Raw genomic sequence first — 18,784 nt, forward strand, 5'->3', positions numbered from 1 at the left:
GGGGGGGGGGAGGGCTTGTTTTTTAAACAACGCTTGTGTAAGATTTCATTACTAAACTATCCAGAATGTTTATTTTAAAAGCATCATGATTACAAATAATGGCGTTTTGCAGTTTTTAACATACCCATATTCAAATGTTTCCGTTAGAAATGCCTGGGTTTAGTGCCTTTGTAGAATCTGCATCCAAAAATACACAAACTGGTGACTCTTCAACAGCATTAAAAATTAACATTCTGAAGCACAAATACTACTGCTGCTAACTGGCTTTAATTGACAGTATTAACATTTTCAGAAGTAAGACTAAGCCAGCAAAGTTCACGGGGACAGTTCATACTAAACACAAAGGAACAACAGGCCAGCTCCAGTTCTGGGCAGGGCAGGGCAAAGGTGCTGTGGTCTCCACTACACTCGTTTTATGTACAAGGATCCTGAACAAGAGACAGAGGTGCTTGGCTCTATGTGACAGCAAACTCTATGAGGCATGGACTTGTCGTCTTATCTGCAATTAGCTTGAAGTCATAAAGGTACTTCTTGAAGAAATCATAATGTATACCAGTGGAGACCACACCAGGGATACCTCAAGAGACATAAAACCTAAGGTCATAGACTGTAATTTTTACAACCCATATCAATTTTCTCTTCAAAGTGAGGGTTATTCTGGTAGGAGTTTGTAATGAAACTGCAAACAGATGGTTATGGCAATAGAGTTTACTGTTCAAAGGTGCAATTTTTTTCACACTTTAGGAGGTAAAATAAACAATGGAGAATGCATTCATTTATTCAACTGTTAATGCAATACTGGGCCAAGCCACTTTGTTCATTTTATGTACATCAACTGCCAGAACAATTACAACTAAGATACTTGATGTGTAAGTAAACTTTCTGGTATAATCCTCTGGAAGTTTACTTTTCAGGTCACAGTTTGTTTTTTGTGTGTACTTTTCAACAATGGAGTTGTTGTAGTTTAGCTTGGCATTCAGCTATCAGTAAGATCACTCACCTTTGAATGAAATTTATAAAACATGAGAATTAAGCGTATATAAGGATTCTAAATTAAGTCAAATCTCCTTTCTCGCCTTGTTTTTCTGTTTTTAATATACATCATGATTAAGAACAATTGCACACATATCTCAAACATGCTTTATTCCAAAGCAAATATGTAGTAGCATACTGAAATCTATACTACAAAGAATAAGGATACGGTGCTTGTGTTAAGAAACATGATACACACAAAGGTCAAATTTACGACTTTTCTCACATCATGTTACTGCCAGGTCAGCATATAATTTAAGGTTACAAACTGAGATATAGATGGGGCTTTCCTAGTGGTAAATTAATTCTAATTCTGTTAAAAGGAACCAATTGTTAATAGGTAAAATTTTCAGACTCTAATGTTATTATATATATGACAAAATTCAAAAGCAAGTATACAAATGCTCTTTCTTTTACTTAAATTCCTGTCATATTACTGAATTTTGCTGCATGTATTTTCCCATTTTCACTAAACTGTGTTTTCCCCTTGAAGGCTGTGACACACTTTCTTTTTTTGCAGGGATAAAAGGAACATACACTTTCCATATTTACAAAATAACTAACACAACAAATTTATAGTAAAACATGAAATCTGAAACTTTGGCTGGACATAGTTAAGTAATATATTTCTAATAATGGAAGATGTTTTCACATAAATAATACCATTTGTAAACTGTGCATTCAGATGACATGACAGCAAAATACTTTTCTTTAAAGAAGTACTGTACTTTCAAACAGATGCGTTACGTATCTCACACAGCCACTTACATCCATACTTGCTGAAAACCTGCACAGCAAAGGCCGTTTTTGTAATCTTTTCCCTATACGTTTGTGTTAAGAAAGAAACCTCATGCAATTTGCAGTAACTATTTATTTGCAAAATTACTATCAAAGCGACAAAAACTCAGGAAATTTAAACCACTAAGATTTCTTTTGCTCTGCTTTCTGCTTAATCTGACCTAAATCAGCACTTTTATCAAAACTGTATCACCCTCCCTTTCCCTGCTTTCTGCAGTCTCCTGCATGCAAACAGAACAAACATTTCTGCAACCACACACTGAGCCACACTAAAGATGTCCCCTAGGGACTAACCCAACTCAGCACAAGAAGTCTTCTCCATTGCTAGTCATGTTGCCACTGCATTAAAGGTATGTGCCACACAAAAGAGGGGACAACTGTACCTGTGATTTCACATCTCACATTCTACAATTCTGATCTGCCAAATAATTAAGGGCATACTAGACTTGATGATGTTCAATGGGATTAATGCACTTACTCTGTAGAAGATCAAAAGTTAGAAGCAATTGAGACAATTTTCCTGGGTAAAACGTGATCAGAAATGGTAATCTTTTGTCTTTTTAGGCAAGCAAAACCAAAATTAAAAAACATTTTAAAAAAAGATACTAACATTAGAAGTACATCCCTGTGGAAAAGAAGCATGGATTTTTCTTTTTACTTTATTGTACACATTACACATCCAGTGAACATTAAGAAAAATGAAAAATAAAATTCCCTGAACAACCTAAGAGGCTGAGAAACACAAATCCAGGAGGCATATCTGCTGGCTCCAGCTCAGAGAATAAAAGCCAGGGAAATACCTCAACCAGAGGCCTGCTGAGAACTCCTAGGTGTTCTGTGTTTCTTTTATTTTTCTGGAGTTTTCCTTATTTGTATACGTCATTACATATTCATTGAGTTAGAAACAAACAAACAAACAAACATGGCCTTTGTAGTTCAGTAATAAACGAATCTGGAGAACAAGAGACATGGGTTTATATCCCTGCTCCAATTTATAATAATTCATGAACAACTCCAAAAGACAAGACTTAAGAATGCAGATTGTAGCATTCAATAACTTTCATTTTTAAGGCAATAACTGGAAAGGTGCAAGATCTGAATTTAGACTTTACTCTAAACCACTGTCATTTCATGCAAATGCAGAACCCCCAAATAACATGTAAACACCTTTACTCATTAATGTCATAATCTGTGGTGGAATTTAAACTGCAAGATTTGTCCTAATATTACAAAACTGTTTCTGTTCCGCTACGTGATGGAGCCTTAGTGAAATTCAGCGACACTGGTTCCTGCAAATTCCTTTGGAAAATGGCACTTACAGTCCTAAGTCCCTAAAGACAGTATCTTCCAAACTGCTCAATTTTACTGAGACACAGCTAATTATAAGAAAAATAAACTTTTCTTTAAAAAAAGAATTAAAAACATCTCCAGGAAACCTGTTTTAGTCTTTTCTAGTCTGTTGGCAGCTGCTTCTTTTGACCACAGGGTTACTAAGATAAATGGCCTGACTGTGAAATTTCAGACTAGAGATATTTAATGACAGGCAGGGGAAATAATTCTCCACTCGTCATAACATACCTAGATCAATTATGTCTGTAGTAGCTGTTTCGAGATATTCAATATAAAGTACCCATTGTGAGTCCGAGACCATACACTAGATGAGGAATCTCACTTGATATTCTTGAACTCCTTCCTGTACTCATCCTGTGCACTCTAATTAGTCAAAATATCTTTTCAAGCCCTTAGGAAGGGGACTCTCCAAATGATACATACTGGACAAACACTGCTTTGATCCAAATCACATTCCCACAACTTGTGATCTTCCTGACCACTTGCTGGTATAGCACCCCAAAGAATTTGGGACTGTTGAAGACAATCTCGTGTAGAGTCTCTGACTCAGAGACATTTACCCCACTGACTTCGCCAGAATTTAGGGCTCTTCCCTCATCTCTGCAAGCACAACAGGGGAGAGAAGCAAACACAAGTAAAATAGAAGGAGAAAATGAATCCTAAAATCATCAGTCTCAAGGCAACCACTACGCCTACAAACATAATTTCTTCTTCTTTGCTACCCTAGGTCATGACCCTCATCCAAAGAGGAAGGAAAAAAACCTGTCCTTTCATCATTAATTTCACTATGCCATTCAGGAAAACACTGACAACACCATAAAACCACAGTTTAAGTTGCCACTGGTATTTCAGCCAAATGCTAATCACCACCATCAATTGTCTAATATTTCTCATTACCTCTTCAGTCATTCTAACAAATTCCACTGCAACTTCCACAGGGTCTGATTAAAATCTTCTTTGGTTGACAAAGAGCCAGCAGAAAAATATATCCCTCTTATACCACAGTACTGGACCACTTCATTTTTAGATTAGATAGATAGATAGATAGATAGATAGATAGATAGATAGATAGATAGATAGATAAAGGTTGCATTCAAAAACTATGCAGTTGATGAACACTGTTCTAATTTCAGAAAGAAAAACTGTCACCTAAAGAAAACACCAATAAGAAAAAGCCTGTGTATAGTATAATTAAAATTGGATTTTAAAAAACCCCAACAAAACGCAGAAAATAATTCATCATGCATAACTTCAAAGATAATTGTTTTTGCAAATGCACCTGTAAAGCAGTAGCGTGGATCACAAAAGTATGATTCAAAAAAGTAATTAACAAATTTGTTCATTTATTTATAACTTACAAAGGACAAAATATTTCTGATGCAGAAGTCAAATCAATGCAGGTACAATACAGCTCAATGAACTGTACACTTTGCATCACACACCAGTCTGATACCTGCCAACAAAGAACAAGCATTAACAAGATTGACCAAGGTCAGCAAGCAGCACTCGGGAGATTCTAAGTTTCAACAAAGTTGGGAACGATGGCAGGTGCAGCACTGCAGTGTCTCCATGGTGAAGCAAGAGCAGGGAGGGATGCCTCCTACCCACCAAGTCTCATAAGAACTCAAGGTTAGTGCTTACTGCAGGTGTTTTTGTAGACCAGGTCCTGGGATCTTTAGCGTTAGCGTTATTCAGTAGTACTGAATACTAAGCATGTTAAAACTATTTATTGTCGTTTCTGTTAGCTCCTTCAACAGAATACCAAGATACCTTAAGCTCTCTAAGACTTTATCCTGAGCATGCAATGGCATGAACCCAGCATATACAGAAGAGCCTAAAACCTTAAGACAAAGAATGAAGGTTACAAATTCACTCCACAGATTCAGCAGGGCTGGTCTGAGAATGAAGAATTAACTTCCACAAGTGCTACAGACAATTACACACCTTCCCTTTCAAGAGCAAGACACACTTTTCTGACCAAAAAGTATATAAAACATAGCACTGCAGAAAGCTGTTTCTTTTGTCTCTTATCCTTTCCCCAAGGCACAACTGTTAGGTGTGGTTTGTCATCCCACTTAATGCAGGACTGGAAGGCATGCCACTACTCTATCGTAAGGGCTGTAGAAGAATGTACAGAGGGGAGGGCAGACACAATGCCAACTGGCAATCATCTGGGTTTTTTTGAGAAATACTCCAAAAGCAAATATCCCAAGTTTTTCCATTTAGTGAAACAGTTTCCCCAACTAGCTTTTATCAGCCCCTAGGTGTGATTAAATCTCTACTCTCCCACCCTCCCCAACATAAAATCTTAACATTTATATCGTTACTTTTACAAATTAATCTTTCTCTATGGAGTGTACCGTAATGGTCCTGGGGAGGCTCATATGTTCCCATGAGTTTTGTGAGAGATCTACCAAGATGTTTTAACTCCTAGACAGATCAAAGTGAAATAAGGAGATAAAAAGAAACAGGGTTCTCCAGTCTCTCCTCAACAGGAAAAAAGCACGGTTTATAGAAACAATCAGAGAGACAATCAGGTTTCAAATTTGATGTAACTATCCTATAAAGTACTATAGCAGTCATTTCTGTACTTAGGATTACTGACTGGTTACACTAAATAGGAAGCCAATGACCTCACGTTATTCTTTAAATTATCTAAGAAACACATATGAGATGAGTTACATATCAAATTTTAGGCCATACAAAGTGCAGCACTATGAAACGTCACTCTGAAGAGCACAAAGTAAGCCAGAAGCTGCCTACCTCTGTCCAATATTTGAAAGTGTCAGAAATGTTACAACGCTGGAAGCAGAGTGCTAACCATAGACATACATATGAAATTCTCAGACAGATTTGCCAAAAGACATGATAGCCGAATTTAAACCTGCTGCTTCAAAAGCTCAACAAGCTTAAGTGACCAAACAACAACAAAGGTATGTCTTAAAGCCAAAGCAAAACTGAATGAAGCTGACAGTCATAGTCTATTTCAGCATTTCAAGACGAGAATATGTATAAGAGCTACATAGGTTCATATACTAAACAAACTTTAAAGTTATTTACAATGTTCTATCAATATACAAATGTATCTGTTTCCCCTATTTTTTTTACATCTTGACTTCCAGCTCAGTTTGTCAGAACATGTAATTTCTGGTCATCAAGCAGTGAATTGCTGTGACTCCAATCATCTACTTTCTAAGAAAACAACAAAAAAAATTATATCTGTTAATCAAATTGCTTTAGTCTTTGCCTAAATTAGGATTAAGTAGAAACAATGCAAGTGAAGACCTGGCCTCACCAATGAGAGAAGCAAAAATATCATTTTGTTCAGTAAGGTTGGAATTTCAAAAGTTTATAAAAACATACATACTAAGGATCTCAGTATCTGGCTTTTCATAGTCCAAACCCACTTATAGTGTAGGTCCTTTATATGCAGCAAAACAAAACGATACATCTATTCCAAGTTCACAAATAACTATTACAAATAACTAAAGCATCAGCTAAAATGACAAAATTGAAAAACACCCTTAAAATAATAACACTAAGGTCTCAAATTCTATGTAGTTGATTGCACAGTCAATATTCAGATTCTTAATTTAAATGATCCTGTACGTCACTAAAAGAATCACTCGAATGATGTTATACTTTTTGATGATATATACCATTTCTAAGAATATCATGTACAGAAAATCTGCAGTAATTGCAATTATCATTATTAGGCTCTTGGGAAAAAAACCCCGATTTTCTACATTAAGAATCAGATCCAGTCACAATCATGAATAAATGTAGCTGTTTAACTCCAGAAAGAACTCCTGAATTCAAATTGAAACTACAACAGGGAGCATTTCTGAAAACTTAAGATGGATAGTGAATAATGCATGGTGTACTTTACCAGCCTGCCGAGGAATTCTTTTAGTCTTTTAAAACAATTGTTTGTATTTGCTTACTAAATACGCACCTTGATCATATGCTGCATGATATATCGGAACAAGCATTTGGCTTAAAAGAATGAAGCTCAAAATCTCAAGTGGAAATGTTGTTTTCTATGCTCACTATTTTTCCCACTATTTTTTTTTTTTTAATTAGATCTACTAAATAACTCCAAAACCCACACTATTTACTGACTGGAAGGATTGTGGAGGGAAAGGAAGGTGGAGAGAGAAGAAAGTGAGAGGACAAGGTTCTAGAAGCTAGAATTACTTACGCAATTACTAGATGATAGACAAATGCACTTTAGACACACTGAACACAGGACATTTCATACACTGCAACACAAGGAAAAGTAACTATTTCAGAAATACATAAGAATTTGAAGCACTACATGATTAAATATACCAGAAGAAGACATCCCTATACACAGGGTAAAGAAAACTAAAAAGCACAGTAACCGTCACCTACATTTTTACATTCATGTACTTTTCCCTCTGTACACTAGGAAAAAAAAAAAACCTTGGGAAAAAAAAAATCTTGTACAGATGCACACACACACAGAGGGTCACAAAAGCTATGAAAGAGATACTTAACACAGGTTCCTGAGCAGATGACAAGCCATTAAACTTTCACCTTTAGGTAGTTATGATGATCTGATGTCTCTTTTATGATATCTCCCATTTTTTTTAATTAAAATCCACAATGTGTTTAACAAGCAATTCTTCCATCAATCTTTGATGTGTTTTACTTATAAAGCGATGACAGTTTTCAGTTCAGTCTCCTTAAAGTTCCAGAGAAACCATTTTCCACTCACTTGCTTTGAAAGCCATTAAAACAACTTGATGAAGAACAGCAGCAGGGGGCTAATAGAAGCCAAGGCTTAGTAACAATCTTTAGATTTTTCTCCTAAGACTTTCTCACAGACCCTCCTCACAAAGATCCTCAGGGCTTTTCATCCTCTCCTTTCTCCCCACCCCCCAAAAATCAGTTCAAAGTGACAGATGCAACTAGCTCCAGGTTTTCCTATTTTCTTAATTTCACTTTTACCTCTCAGTTTTGGTAGACTCAACTGAAATCTGATTCCCAAAGCAGTGGTCATCTCCTATCTTCCCATTCAGAAAAGATAATACCAGCAAGGTTCAAGAAATAACCTGGAAACATCTTCTAACTTGTCATCTGAAGAAAGCACTGGTACAGAGAAATATACCTGTTGCTTAGAAGTCATATACAACTGGCATTCAATTAATTGAATTATTTAGTGATTTACAGTTCTGTGTTTTACTGCAGTATTTCGGAACCCTTCATAATGACAGTGACCCTATAACAGTTTAAATCTTGGGATATAAACTAAAGAATTATGCAAGCCAACTGCAAATAATCTTCAAACACTCTAAAAATGGGAACTGACTGTAACAAATGGTAAGTTCTTCAGTTATAGTTTCATGCAAATGTAAAACTCAAAGTCTTATGGCAAAGAGAACTAGTAGGATAGTAGTTACGCCTGCCAGAATCAGTAAAGCGGACTTTTTAATCCATGTTTTGCCATGCTTACCACCATTTTATTTCTTTATTATTATGCCCATTTGAAGTACAGTCTTTGTTGATCACTAATTTGGGGGAACTTCTGGAACTCCAGAGCTCTACGGACTCTTCAATTGACATTCAAGTGATGTCATTGTGGTCAAAATACCACACATGGCATTTCTGCAACATGAACAGCTACTTCCATGAAGCAAGGCTATAGACCATACATACATATTCATCCCAGATTCTAGTTACAATCCCTTGTTCTTTTAAAAGCTAGGGCTACGGTTACAGTACACATGGCTAGGAGCAAACAGGGATGAAAGGAGGCCAGATACGTGTTTCCTTACCTTGAGGACAGGGCAGAACATACGAGAGATTTGAGGTCAGGAAAGACAGATGGTGGGCATTCCCATTACAGCTAAGTCACCTCTTGTCCTTACACCACTGAGCTTTATTTTTTCCAGTTGGTGATTCGCACATTCTGTGTTTCTACTTTATTTTTGCAAGCTCATATTTGTAAAACAAACTGGGAGAATACACTGTGGAATAAACTTCTGTGGAATAAACCTGAGAACAAACCTTATCGATACTTTCTCAGAGCAACCTCAACAATCATACTTTCTGCCTCTCCTCCTTCTGCTGAAGTAATACAGTATTAAAATGTTAATCTGAGTTGTTTTTTAATGAGATTTTCTTTAAAAGAAAAAAAAAAAAACACAACACAGAAGAAATTCTAAGTCAGTGAACTGACATACAGTCCTATTAGTAAACACACAAAATGTTTCTGTTTGGCTTTGCAAGATAGTTCTATCATAAATATTGGAAAAGGATCTATCAAGAATATAAACTAAAGAAGTTTGTGAAGTACAGAAACAATATCCTAAGGAACAGGAACAGTTATGTATAATTTTCTACAAGCATACAATCACTCTGCAGAATTGAAAAAATGTAAGGCTGGAAGGACCTCACAAGATCACTCAGTACAACTCTCTTTTAACGGTGGCAGGATCAAACATATGTTATGTGAGTGCTATATAATACATGCCAGATACAGAATATGCGTCTGAGCATTATCCAGTCAGCGCCTCCATTCAGGCTGTTCCAGCATTCAAACTATTCTACCATTTGTGCAGTCTTAGGTTTAAAATAAATACTTGCGATACTATTATGTGTAATAGCACTGTAAGACTGTTACGCCAGAAGTACATGACCTAGAGTTCCTCATGAATGCTACTGCGGAATAACCTTTTAATTAAAATTACCATTAGCATTACTTCTTTCTGTATTAGTTTTCAAGTATTAACGCTTACTTCTCCGGGAGGGTAAACTTTTCTCATATTTTCTATTTTCAGAGAAAGAACATCTCTCACCTTTAGGAGTTTAGCCTCATTTCCCTATAATGTATTCATCACCGCTCAGCACATCTGTCCCAGCAAATCCCATTTCCTGTTCTATTCATGAGGCTCAGCAACCTGGAGCTTTAGTGATTGCCGCCACACTTTTCCCATGGCCTTCTCACCTCTCACCCCCCCCACGCACCCCGCTCCCATTGTTTATCATCTGTTCTCCCCTGCTGCAAACTGCTGTCAGATGTTCACTTATCCCTAATCTTACTCACTGCCTTTGATATTCTTTCTAATCCAACAACCTGTCAACTGGGGCATCAGCCCATGTCCAGACCAGCTGCTCTGTCACAGGCCGTAAGATTCCCTCTCAGCTCCAAGAAGTATTTAGAGGATTTTGACACAGCAACCACAACGTGAAACAAATAATTAATGCTGGTTTGATCTGTGATCAGGGCTTTAGTGTGACATGAGCTGACCACTAAGAAAAACCGAGCTTTACTTTGTGTAAACTTTAGTGTTACTGTATTAACAAAATTTTGATCAATGTTTGAAGGACAGTACCAAAAAGCTAAGTTCTTTAACTACTTTTAGTTAAAAATGATGAAGAATAATTAATCTGAATGCAAGTCAAAGGGGCAGTTAACTTTATATGCCTGCTGTGTAAAACATGCTTATTTATGCAACATCAACTTGCGCAGAGTTTTCAAAGCACAGGAGCTGACCTTTTATAAGTTACAGCTGAAAATACAAATTTAGTTTAAGTATGGCAGCAGTTGAGGTAAAAAATAATATTTAAAATACACTTGTATTTTCAGGAATATAATAAACTATAATTTAATCCCACATAGACCATCAAAACCAGACATTTTAAAGAATATTCCCATTTACAGAAAATGTCTGATTTCCATAATACTCAGATTTGCTATAAACACTTAAAATGTTACAACATTCATCTGCTTCAAAACATATCAAATACACATAATGTCATAGCTGAAATTATGATTTAGATGACAGATTTTTTTGTACTGGGAAAAATAAGTTTCTGCTATTTAAGCAAACATATGTATTTTGATCCAAAGTGAAAATCAAATAAAGCACTTAGTTGTTGCAGATCATAAACACTATTTTATTTCTCAGATCTAACTGCAATTACTACAAAGGAGATGGTACCAAACAAGTCCAAAAAGACTACTTTATACCCTACAGTAGTTGTATTTCACACACACAAAAATATAATAAAATCTCAGTGATGGATTTTGTAACACGGTTCATTCACTTAGAACTAAACCACTTTTATTCTTAGGGCTTGTCTATACCAGGACATCAAGAAAACGAATCTGAAATAAGTACCTTGATTAACTTGAATTCTGCTAGTTAAACTCCATTAAACCCCTGCATGGACACAGTCATTCAGTTCAGTTTACTGCTCCCTTAGGGCATGCACTGGAAAGTTAACATGGATTAAGGTAGGGTATGAATTCAAAGTGCAATCGTACTTTGAAAATGGTTTAACGTAAACAGAACCAGACTCTTTGTTGTAGAATAAGACATGGAGTTAATCAGGAAAGTCCTGTGTAGACAAGCCCTTGCAGATGAGGCTACTGGAGTCGTATTGTCAAAGCCAATGGTTTTCAACCTCTTCATCTGAAGACCTGGAAACATCTTCTAGTGAAGCTGCAGCCCTTGGGAGCACATTAAAATCTGATGATGATTGATCTGCTTTTCTTAGTTGACTCACATGGATGACATACAATAGTTCAATGGACCTCAGAGAGCTACGTATCAGAACTTGAAAAATCCTGGTTTAAACTAACTACAACTTACATAACTCCCCCTAATACTCAGTCTTAACTTCATAGCTGTTGCACAGTAACCCAAGTAGTCTAGCTATTGATGACATTAAATGAGATTTTAATGTTCATTTATGCAAGTAGAGAGAGATTTCAGCCCTGTGCAAGAATGCTACAAAGGATGCTCGACAGAGCCTTATTCTTTCCAATAAGTGACATTTGCTGTCATAAGTTTGTTAAATCATAATATGACTGACCTAATAATAAGTTTTGTCACCACCAACTATTTTTCATGTATTTACTTCAAAGAACCCTACATTCACTTGTCAAAGCATGCTGGATAAAAAAATTAAGACTAATGCAATGTAATACTCACTGAAACAGAAACAAATACTAGTGTTCTTTTCAACTACTACTCTTATTAAATAATTAATCTCATTTCCCCCTCTAGTAATTCATAAATGTCTCATACAAAAATAACTTGTACAGATTTTCAGAGCTGAATTAAAGGTATATAGCAGAGCCAGAAGCAGATGTGCCTAGATTCCTTAACTTCCTTTCTTAAACCTGTGCTCTAATTGCAAAGACAACTGTTTCTTTCCAAGGAAATTATGTTCCCTCCATGTTTAATTCCCTAATGCTGTCACTGCAAAAACTTCACATTTCTTTCATCCATATAAAAGAATTATCCTGCACTTCAACTATAATACCCAGTTAACATAGCAGCAGTCAGATCGGTCAGATCAAAAATCGGTCTCATCCAGGATCCTACCTCTGCCAGAAGCCAAGATGCCTAAGGAAGAATATATTGTTAAAATACACAGCCTCCTGCAATTTGCAGCTCAGGGACTTCCTGAGATAAAAGTGGTATGTTTGCATTTAAGATTAATACTATATACTGACATAATAGACTTGACATGCTGAAGAAAATGAGACAAATTTTGCAGAAAAAATGGCATCTCTTTTTATTGCACTAATACTTTGAAAAAATGAACTGCAAATAAATATATTACTCGGTAGCATATTTCCTACTACTGGAGCCTTTTGAAGATTCAACAGAAGACTTACTTGTTTCAACAGGTAACTTTAAAATCTGTTTACTCCCTCAACAGCATCATTTTTAACTGTCAAAATAGAAAAGAATGTTTTATGTTTATAAAAAAGCAAGACGGAAGTTCCAGAGAATATTTCAGGCAGCTGGGCACATTCATGTTGCTATTATCATACTAAAAAAAAATTCTGAATGTAAAATCACATTTTTAATATTACTGTAACACTGCACTGCTTTGCTTTTTCCTTCTTCAAAGTTTTCATGACATTGATGATATAGGCCTCACTTCTCTCTGCATACATACATATTTTAATCCTCATGACATCTCCAAGAGAGTTAAATTGTAAGGCACAGAAACAGGGTGGTTGCTTATGGTCACAGAAGAAAGCAGTAGCAAATTCAAGATTGGAAATAAGAAATTCCTTCTTCACTGATGAATTGCACACTACTCCTGAAATACATCTTCTACCCGTTATAAAGTTTATGATGTATTAAAATCTACAGTAGTCTTGAAAATTACTTTAGAATGACTGTACAACTCAGATTATAACTGAATTCCTTTAACACTGAATGAAAACATCGGGCATTAAAATGAAATTGAAGGGAGCATTTTTCATGTTTATCTTCAAAATGAATGATTCTAAACATTAAATCAATAGAGGAAATGTGATGCTCAGGCACTGGACTACTCTGAACTGCAGAAGCAATGTGAAGATCACAAAAGAGCAAATAGTTCCAATTTACCACTACTGACTATGTGATTCAGTTGATATGCATGAAGTTTTTGAGGTTTATCCCACATCATTAAACAAATGCCCATTCACCATTCCACAGATTTGAAATACAAACTCACTTACATACATACTAGGAAAATTACTGCCAGTTGATATTAGTCTAGTAGCAAACTTCTAAAGGTTCCTGGACAGAATGCACATATATATTTATACAATGTGAGGAAGCAGTGGCAAGAGCTCCCTTGCCAGAACAACCTTCAAAAACAAAGCTAGAGGAGTCTGGGCTAGATCCACAAAGGCTTTGATATGTGAGCTCTGGGCAAAAATTTCTGCAACAGCTCAAGATACTATTCCCCCGGGTAGATGCTTCCCCCCAGCTGATGCTCTGCCTCCCCTTGAAGGGTCCTGTCCCCAGCACAGAGGTCACCAATAAGAATATGCAAAGGCAATTCACTTAGTTCTATGCAAAACTCAGTCATCTAGCTTAAAGGGCTGATGGAGGTGGGTTTGAACTGGAACAGCAGAGTAAGAGCTGGCACAAAACTACTTTCCTTTCTGCTGATTCTCAGAGGGTAATAATCACTAGCATGGGGACAAACAACTTCATGCAGTAACTCTTAAATTAATACAGCAAGATTCATCAGAGCTCTGCCTGTCAAAGCCTTATGTTATGATCCGAATCCAACATGCAGAACCACTGAAATCCCTGCTCAGGTGCTGAATCCCATTTGGATACTTAATGCTGCCCAAAATCCTAACAACTCTGATCAACCGTTACTACTCAGAGTGTACTTCATGATTTAGTCTCAGCAGAATTCTTAAACTTGGTATTCTTTTTGTCTAATATATAGGCCAGTGCATGGCTAACGCACACAAAAGAGAGCTGAAGCTTTACACAGAAATGTGTTTCCCAGCAGTGAGCACACTCTGCTGTGATGTGGGAAGGACTATTAATTGAAGCAAGATCTTGCAGCCTGACTCTACCACATCCCAGGGAAATGCCCTAGCCCTTGGGCATTGAGTTAATCTCTCATTAGCCATCCCTCTGGTCTCTTGAATAAATTATTTATGAAAAGCAGAAAAACTTCAATAGGAAAAAGTGAAAAGAGATTTACCATGAAGTTCCTGGTAAAGAAGCCAATTCTTCAGGAGGTGATATATGTTGTGTTTTTTTAAAAAAGAAAAAAAAAGCCACTTTAGACAACAAATCAGTTTGCACTTTGGGGACAAGTACACATTAAAACTAGCCAGATGCTACCCTATATGTGAGATAAATTAATTCTCTTCTTTCAGTACCAAGCAGAACAGAAATATGTAAACAGGGTTCCTACTGACAAAATGAAGAGGATATTCCTCAGGCTATGTGAGGTACCTTGTCCATCTCTCACCCTCAGGCCACCCCACTTAAAATAACATGACTTACTCAACTGAGGGCCCCATCTTGAGCAGTGTTGACAGCTGAAAATCCCAAGCAGAAAGTGAAGTTCATTTTGTGGAGCTGTTAGATGTCTATTTTGAAGAACACAGTTTTAAACTGTACTTTACTCCTCCATATTTGCCCTAGCCAAATGTGCCTAGTCTACTGAATTTCATTACTCCTTTACTGCACTCCTCTTTCTACCTTTGCACTATACAAATATGGAATCAATAATTTTAAAAAGGGTACAATGATTTGTCTGGAGAGCCAGCTGGTGCCCATAGCTAGGATGCCTAACATCAAGCTGCACATTGCCCCAACCCACATGGTTCAAAACCTAGAATCCTTTCAGAAGGAGTACACCTACTTTTACACTCTATAGGAAACACTCAGACCTCACCACTTTCATTTAAAATAGGAGTGGGCAGAGGAAGGTGAAAGACCTCATTAAAAGATCTCATAACCCTCTATTGGAAGAGTAGATCCACTGTGGGCATAAACTGCTGTTAACTTCAGGAACTCCTATGTCTTATGACAATCCTCACTACAGCTAAACAGCTGGAAACCTACATTTTTCTTGTCATCTTTTGGAAGAATATTTCTATATGTAACCAAATGCAACAGGTTCAATCCAAAGAACAACTCAAACTCTTAAAACACAGGGAAACTTAGGACTTGAGCACAAACCTAGAGAGATGCTGCAGGAGTCTCCTCTAACACCATAGTAATGGCCTGACTTGATTCTACATTCCTGCATGTGCTCACAGCACCCTGTCTGAACATACAGATACTCAAGGAAAATCCTCAACTGGCCAAAACATTCATCCAATCTTTGGGCCTACAATTTTCAATGTGTTAAGTGCCTCTGATGAACAGGTAGGAGACCATCTGAGTCTTTGGCTCCACTCTTGATCAGGTGTGACCACAATCTGCTTCACACACATAACCTGTGTGGGCTTACAACAGTATTTACTCAGCATTTTGTTTAAATTTCACCCCCTGAATGGATCTGTTTCTGATGTCTTGCAGATTTCTGGTGGTCTGTAAACCTGCTCAAACAGAGGTTTATAACTCTGGGGTGGGGGCTGAATGGATAAAATCAGACTAGCAGGATAAACTGTGATATAAATAACCTATATGTAAATTTAAGTGATGAAGACTTAACTGGTTTAGCTATAGGATCAAAATTACTTCCACAGAAGTAGCCTAATATTTAGATAAAATGCCACAGAATCAGTTCTGTAATGTTTGTGCTCATGATGAAATGTCTAGGAATCAATGCTGTAATGTAAATGTTCCTGAGTGCCTTGACATAATCTTAGAATCACATGTTGTATGTAAAAATTCTTTCAATTTCCTGTTTGTCCAGAAAAGCATTAGTTGTAAACCCCCAAGCTAATAAAATAACTCTAATTCTATATATGTCTTTGGACATGGGAATTATGTCAAAATAGCAATGCCTGTTTTAGGAATGTATCTGTTTGGAAATATATTTCAAAATCTCAATCTTCTACACCCAAATCAACCTTCATCAGTATTATATAAACACAAAAATATGCATCAATGAATCTTCAGACTGCAATGAATCATGTTACAGCTTCACAAAAAGTATCTGTAAGACCACCCCAAGCTTTCCAATTACAGCATGATGCCACATAGTGCATAAAGTATCCCAACTAGCCTCAGTTTTCACAGTGCAACAAATGCCATTATTTAAATTTTCCTCATTTAGAGTATTCTGTTATTCAGACAGACTTTTTTATTAGATTTGAGTTAAGTTCAGCAAGCAGGTGCAAGGAATTCATGGAAGGCGGAAACTAATTTTACTTTAAGATACAGCACCAATTAGGAACTGCAAAGAAAAGTTTCTTTTCTTTTTCCAGCTAGTGAATTAAAAAAAAAAAAAAGATTAACAAGGGGAGGACGTACTCAGCATAAAACCATTAAGATCAAGTGCTAGATTTTGGAAAACATTTTCAGTTTTAGATGAGTTGTGGAATTTTCAAAAACTCTTAGGCAGATCAGCACCTAACTCCCTTAGATTTTAGACACTTAACTGTTTAGGTATTTAATGGGGTTTTCAGCAAACCTAAATGCCTTTGAAACAATTAGTCAAATGACTAAAAATATTTAGTATTTCCTCTGGTTAGTAAGCTAGTTTAAAAATGCAAAATGTGTTTTTAATAAATGTAGGGGCTGAATCTCAGGTCAGGTGCAAACACTTGTACACTCATTGAGCTTATGCTCTCAGTAGGCTGGACCCAAATCACCTTCTGTCCAGATGCCATATAAACTACATTTTCATGTTCATTTTAAGACAGTGCTGCGGCCAAGAGAAACAATCGCTGCCCTCAAACAGCCCCCAAACACTCATCCCTAACCACCACATTACCATCTTGCCTGTGCCAGCATAAGCATTTGAATTGAATCAGAGACCTTGTTTAAATTAAAACTAACTTTTTTTTTTGGCCAGAGTAGGTTTGACCTGGACCAGATCCCTGATCCAGCTCACGATGTTGCTGTGCAAACACTTGTGCAAGGAGAGGAAGCAGCAAGATGTGTAGGAAGGGCAAGCCTACTTCTTTTGGAGGCAATGCTGGTCTCTGTCAGATCGCTGAACGTGACCAAACACATCCTTATTTCTTCTTCACATCCTTATCCTTCTTCTTCACTTAAGGCATTTGTATTCAATTAAATGTAATTTTGTAATACTGTTTTGTACATTTTAATTAAATCCCATTTTTTCATGTAAATAGAGCACGACTCAGAAATTAAAATGAACAAGTAAGATTTGTCAGTTATAAACTAAGCCAGCAAAAATTCAAAACACGAAAGAATTGTTTTTCAGGTTTTCTTCTGATACCTAAAAAGAAATAATTAATTCAGCGTAAAGCTTTCAGCTGTTCACAAATCAAATTGTTTTAGTTAACCCAACCAACGAGAAGAGAGCTTTCTTTAGGAAAATCAAGTACAAAATGTATTTTGACGGGTAAAAAAATCAGTTCATCTGTTTTGATGCAAACTATTCGAACCCTTGCTTTTCCTTTTCTGTATCTTATCTCGCTGTTGGACTTAAACACACCTCCTCCATATACATTCCCTCTTCTGCATTTTTAACCGTGTTTAGAAGCAAAGGAGAGAGGATGTAGTCTGTAACATGCATTTCTAGGGCTGTCCAAACTTTTCTGCATTTCCACTTCTACCCCTGTACCTGGGTAAAAGCTCACGCTGGACCAGGCAATGCTGCATCGTCAGCTAAACAACTGGGTTTGAGCACGACCTCGCTCCCTGCAAATGTTCCAGGAACATGCAGCATTTTACACTGCGAGAAGCGACTTTTCCTTTCACACCTTGCATTTCTGCCACTGTTGGAAGTACCAGTTCTCAGGGATCCCTTGAACGGTGACTCACACTGATATAAACACGATATGGAAAGGGATTTCCTTCCTGGCTTCCTCCGAGCTGGCGCTGAGGCTGGCCTGGCAGAGCAGCAGCGTAACTTGTCCATGTAACAACCTGCGGGTTGTCCCTGGCTGAGGGCTGGCCAGCAGCGGGCTCGATCTGCAAACGAGCAGCACCAAAGCCAGGCCCAAACCAAGAGGTGCCCCGCTCAAAGGTGAACCGAAAAACCGGAACGGGGTTAAGGAGACAGCCCAGACCCGGGCAGGCCGCGGGCACCCCGGGCACAGAAAGCGGCTGGAGTTGATGGCACCCCCAAGGCAGTGCCCTCCACAGGCACTGCCCTCTGGGGCTACCGCCACTGCCCCCCTAGCGCCACACCTGCCCTAATTTCTTGTGTCCATTTTTTTTCT

At 37.3% G+C, this 18,784-nt stretch overlaps 1 protein-coding gene across 1 annotated transcript in view; it reads right to left on the minus strand.

Annotated features, from left to right (window-relative positions):
• Positions 1–15,010, minus strand: part of NUDT14 (nudix hydrolase 14) — a 57,262-nt gene extending 42,252 nt beyond the window's left edge. Inside the window, exons 1-2 of the mRNA XM_026850049.1 lie at positions 14,979–15,010; positions 14,671–14,698 (exon numbers count right to left, since the gene is read on the minus strand). Of these exons, the coding sequence (XP_026705850.1) occupies positions 14,671–14,698; positions 14,979–14,995 (45 nt within the window). The 5' untranslated portion in view covers positions 14,996–15,010. The remainder of the gene's footprint in view (positions 1–14,670; positions 14,699–14,978) is intronic.
• Between the last annotated feature and the right edge of the window lie 3,774 nt (positions 15,011–18,784).

The sequence above is a fragment of the Athene cunicularia genome, assembly GCF_003259725.1.
Source record: "Athene cunicularia isolate RWA chromosome 5 unlocalized genomic scaffold, athCun1 chr5_part1, whole genome shotgun sequence".
In the NCBI taxonomy this organism is placed as follows: Eukaryota; Metazoa; Chordata; class Aves; order Strigiformes; family Strigidae; genus Athene; species Athene cunicularia.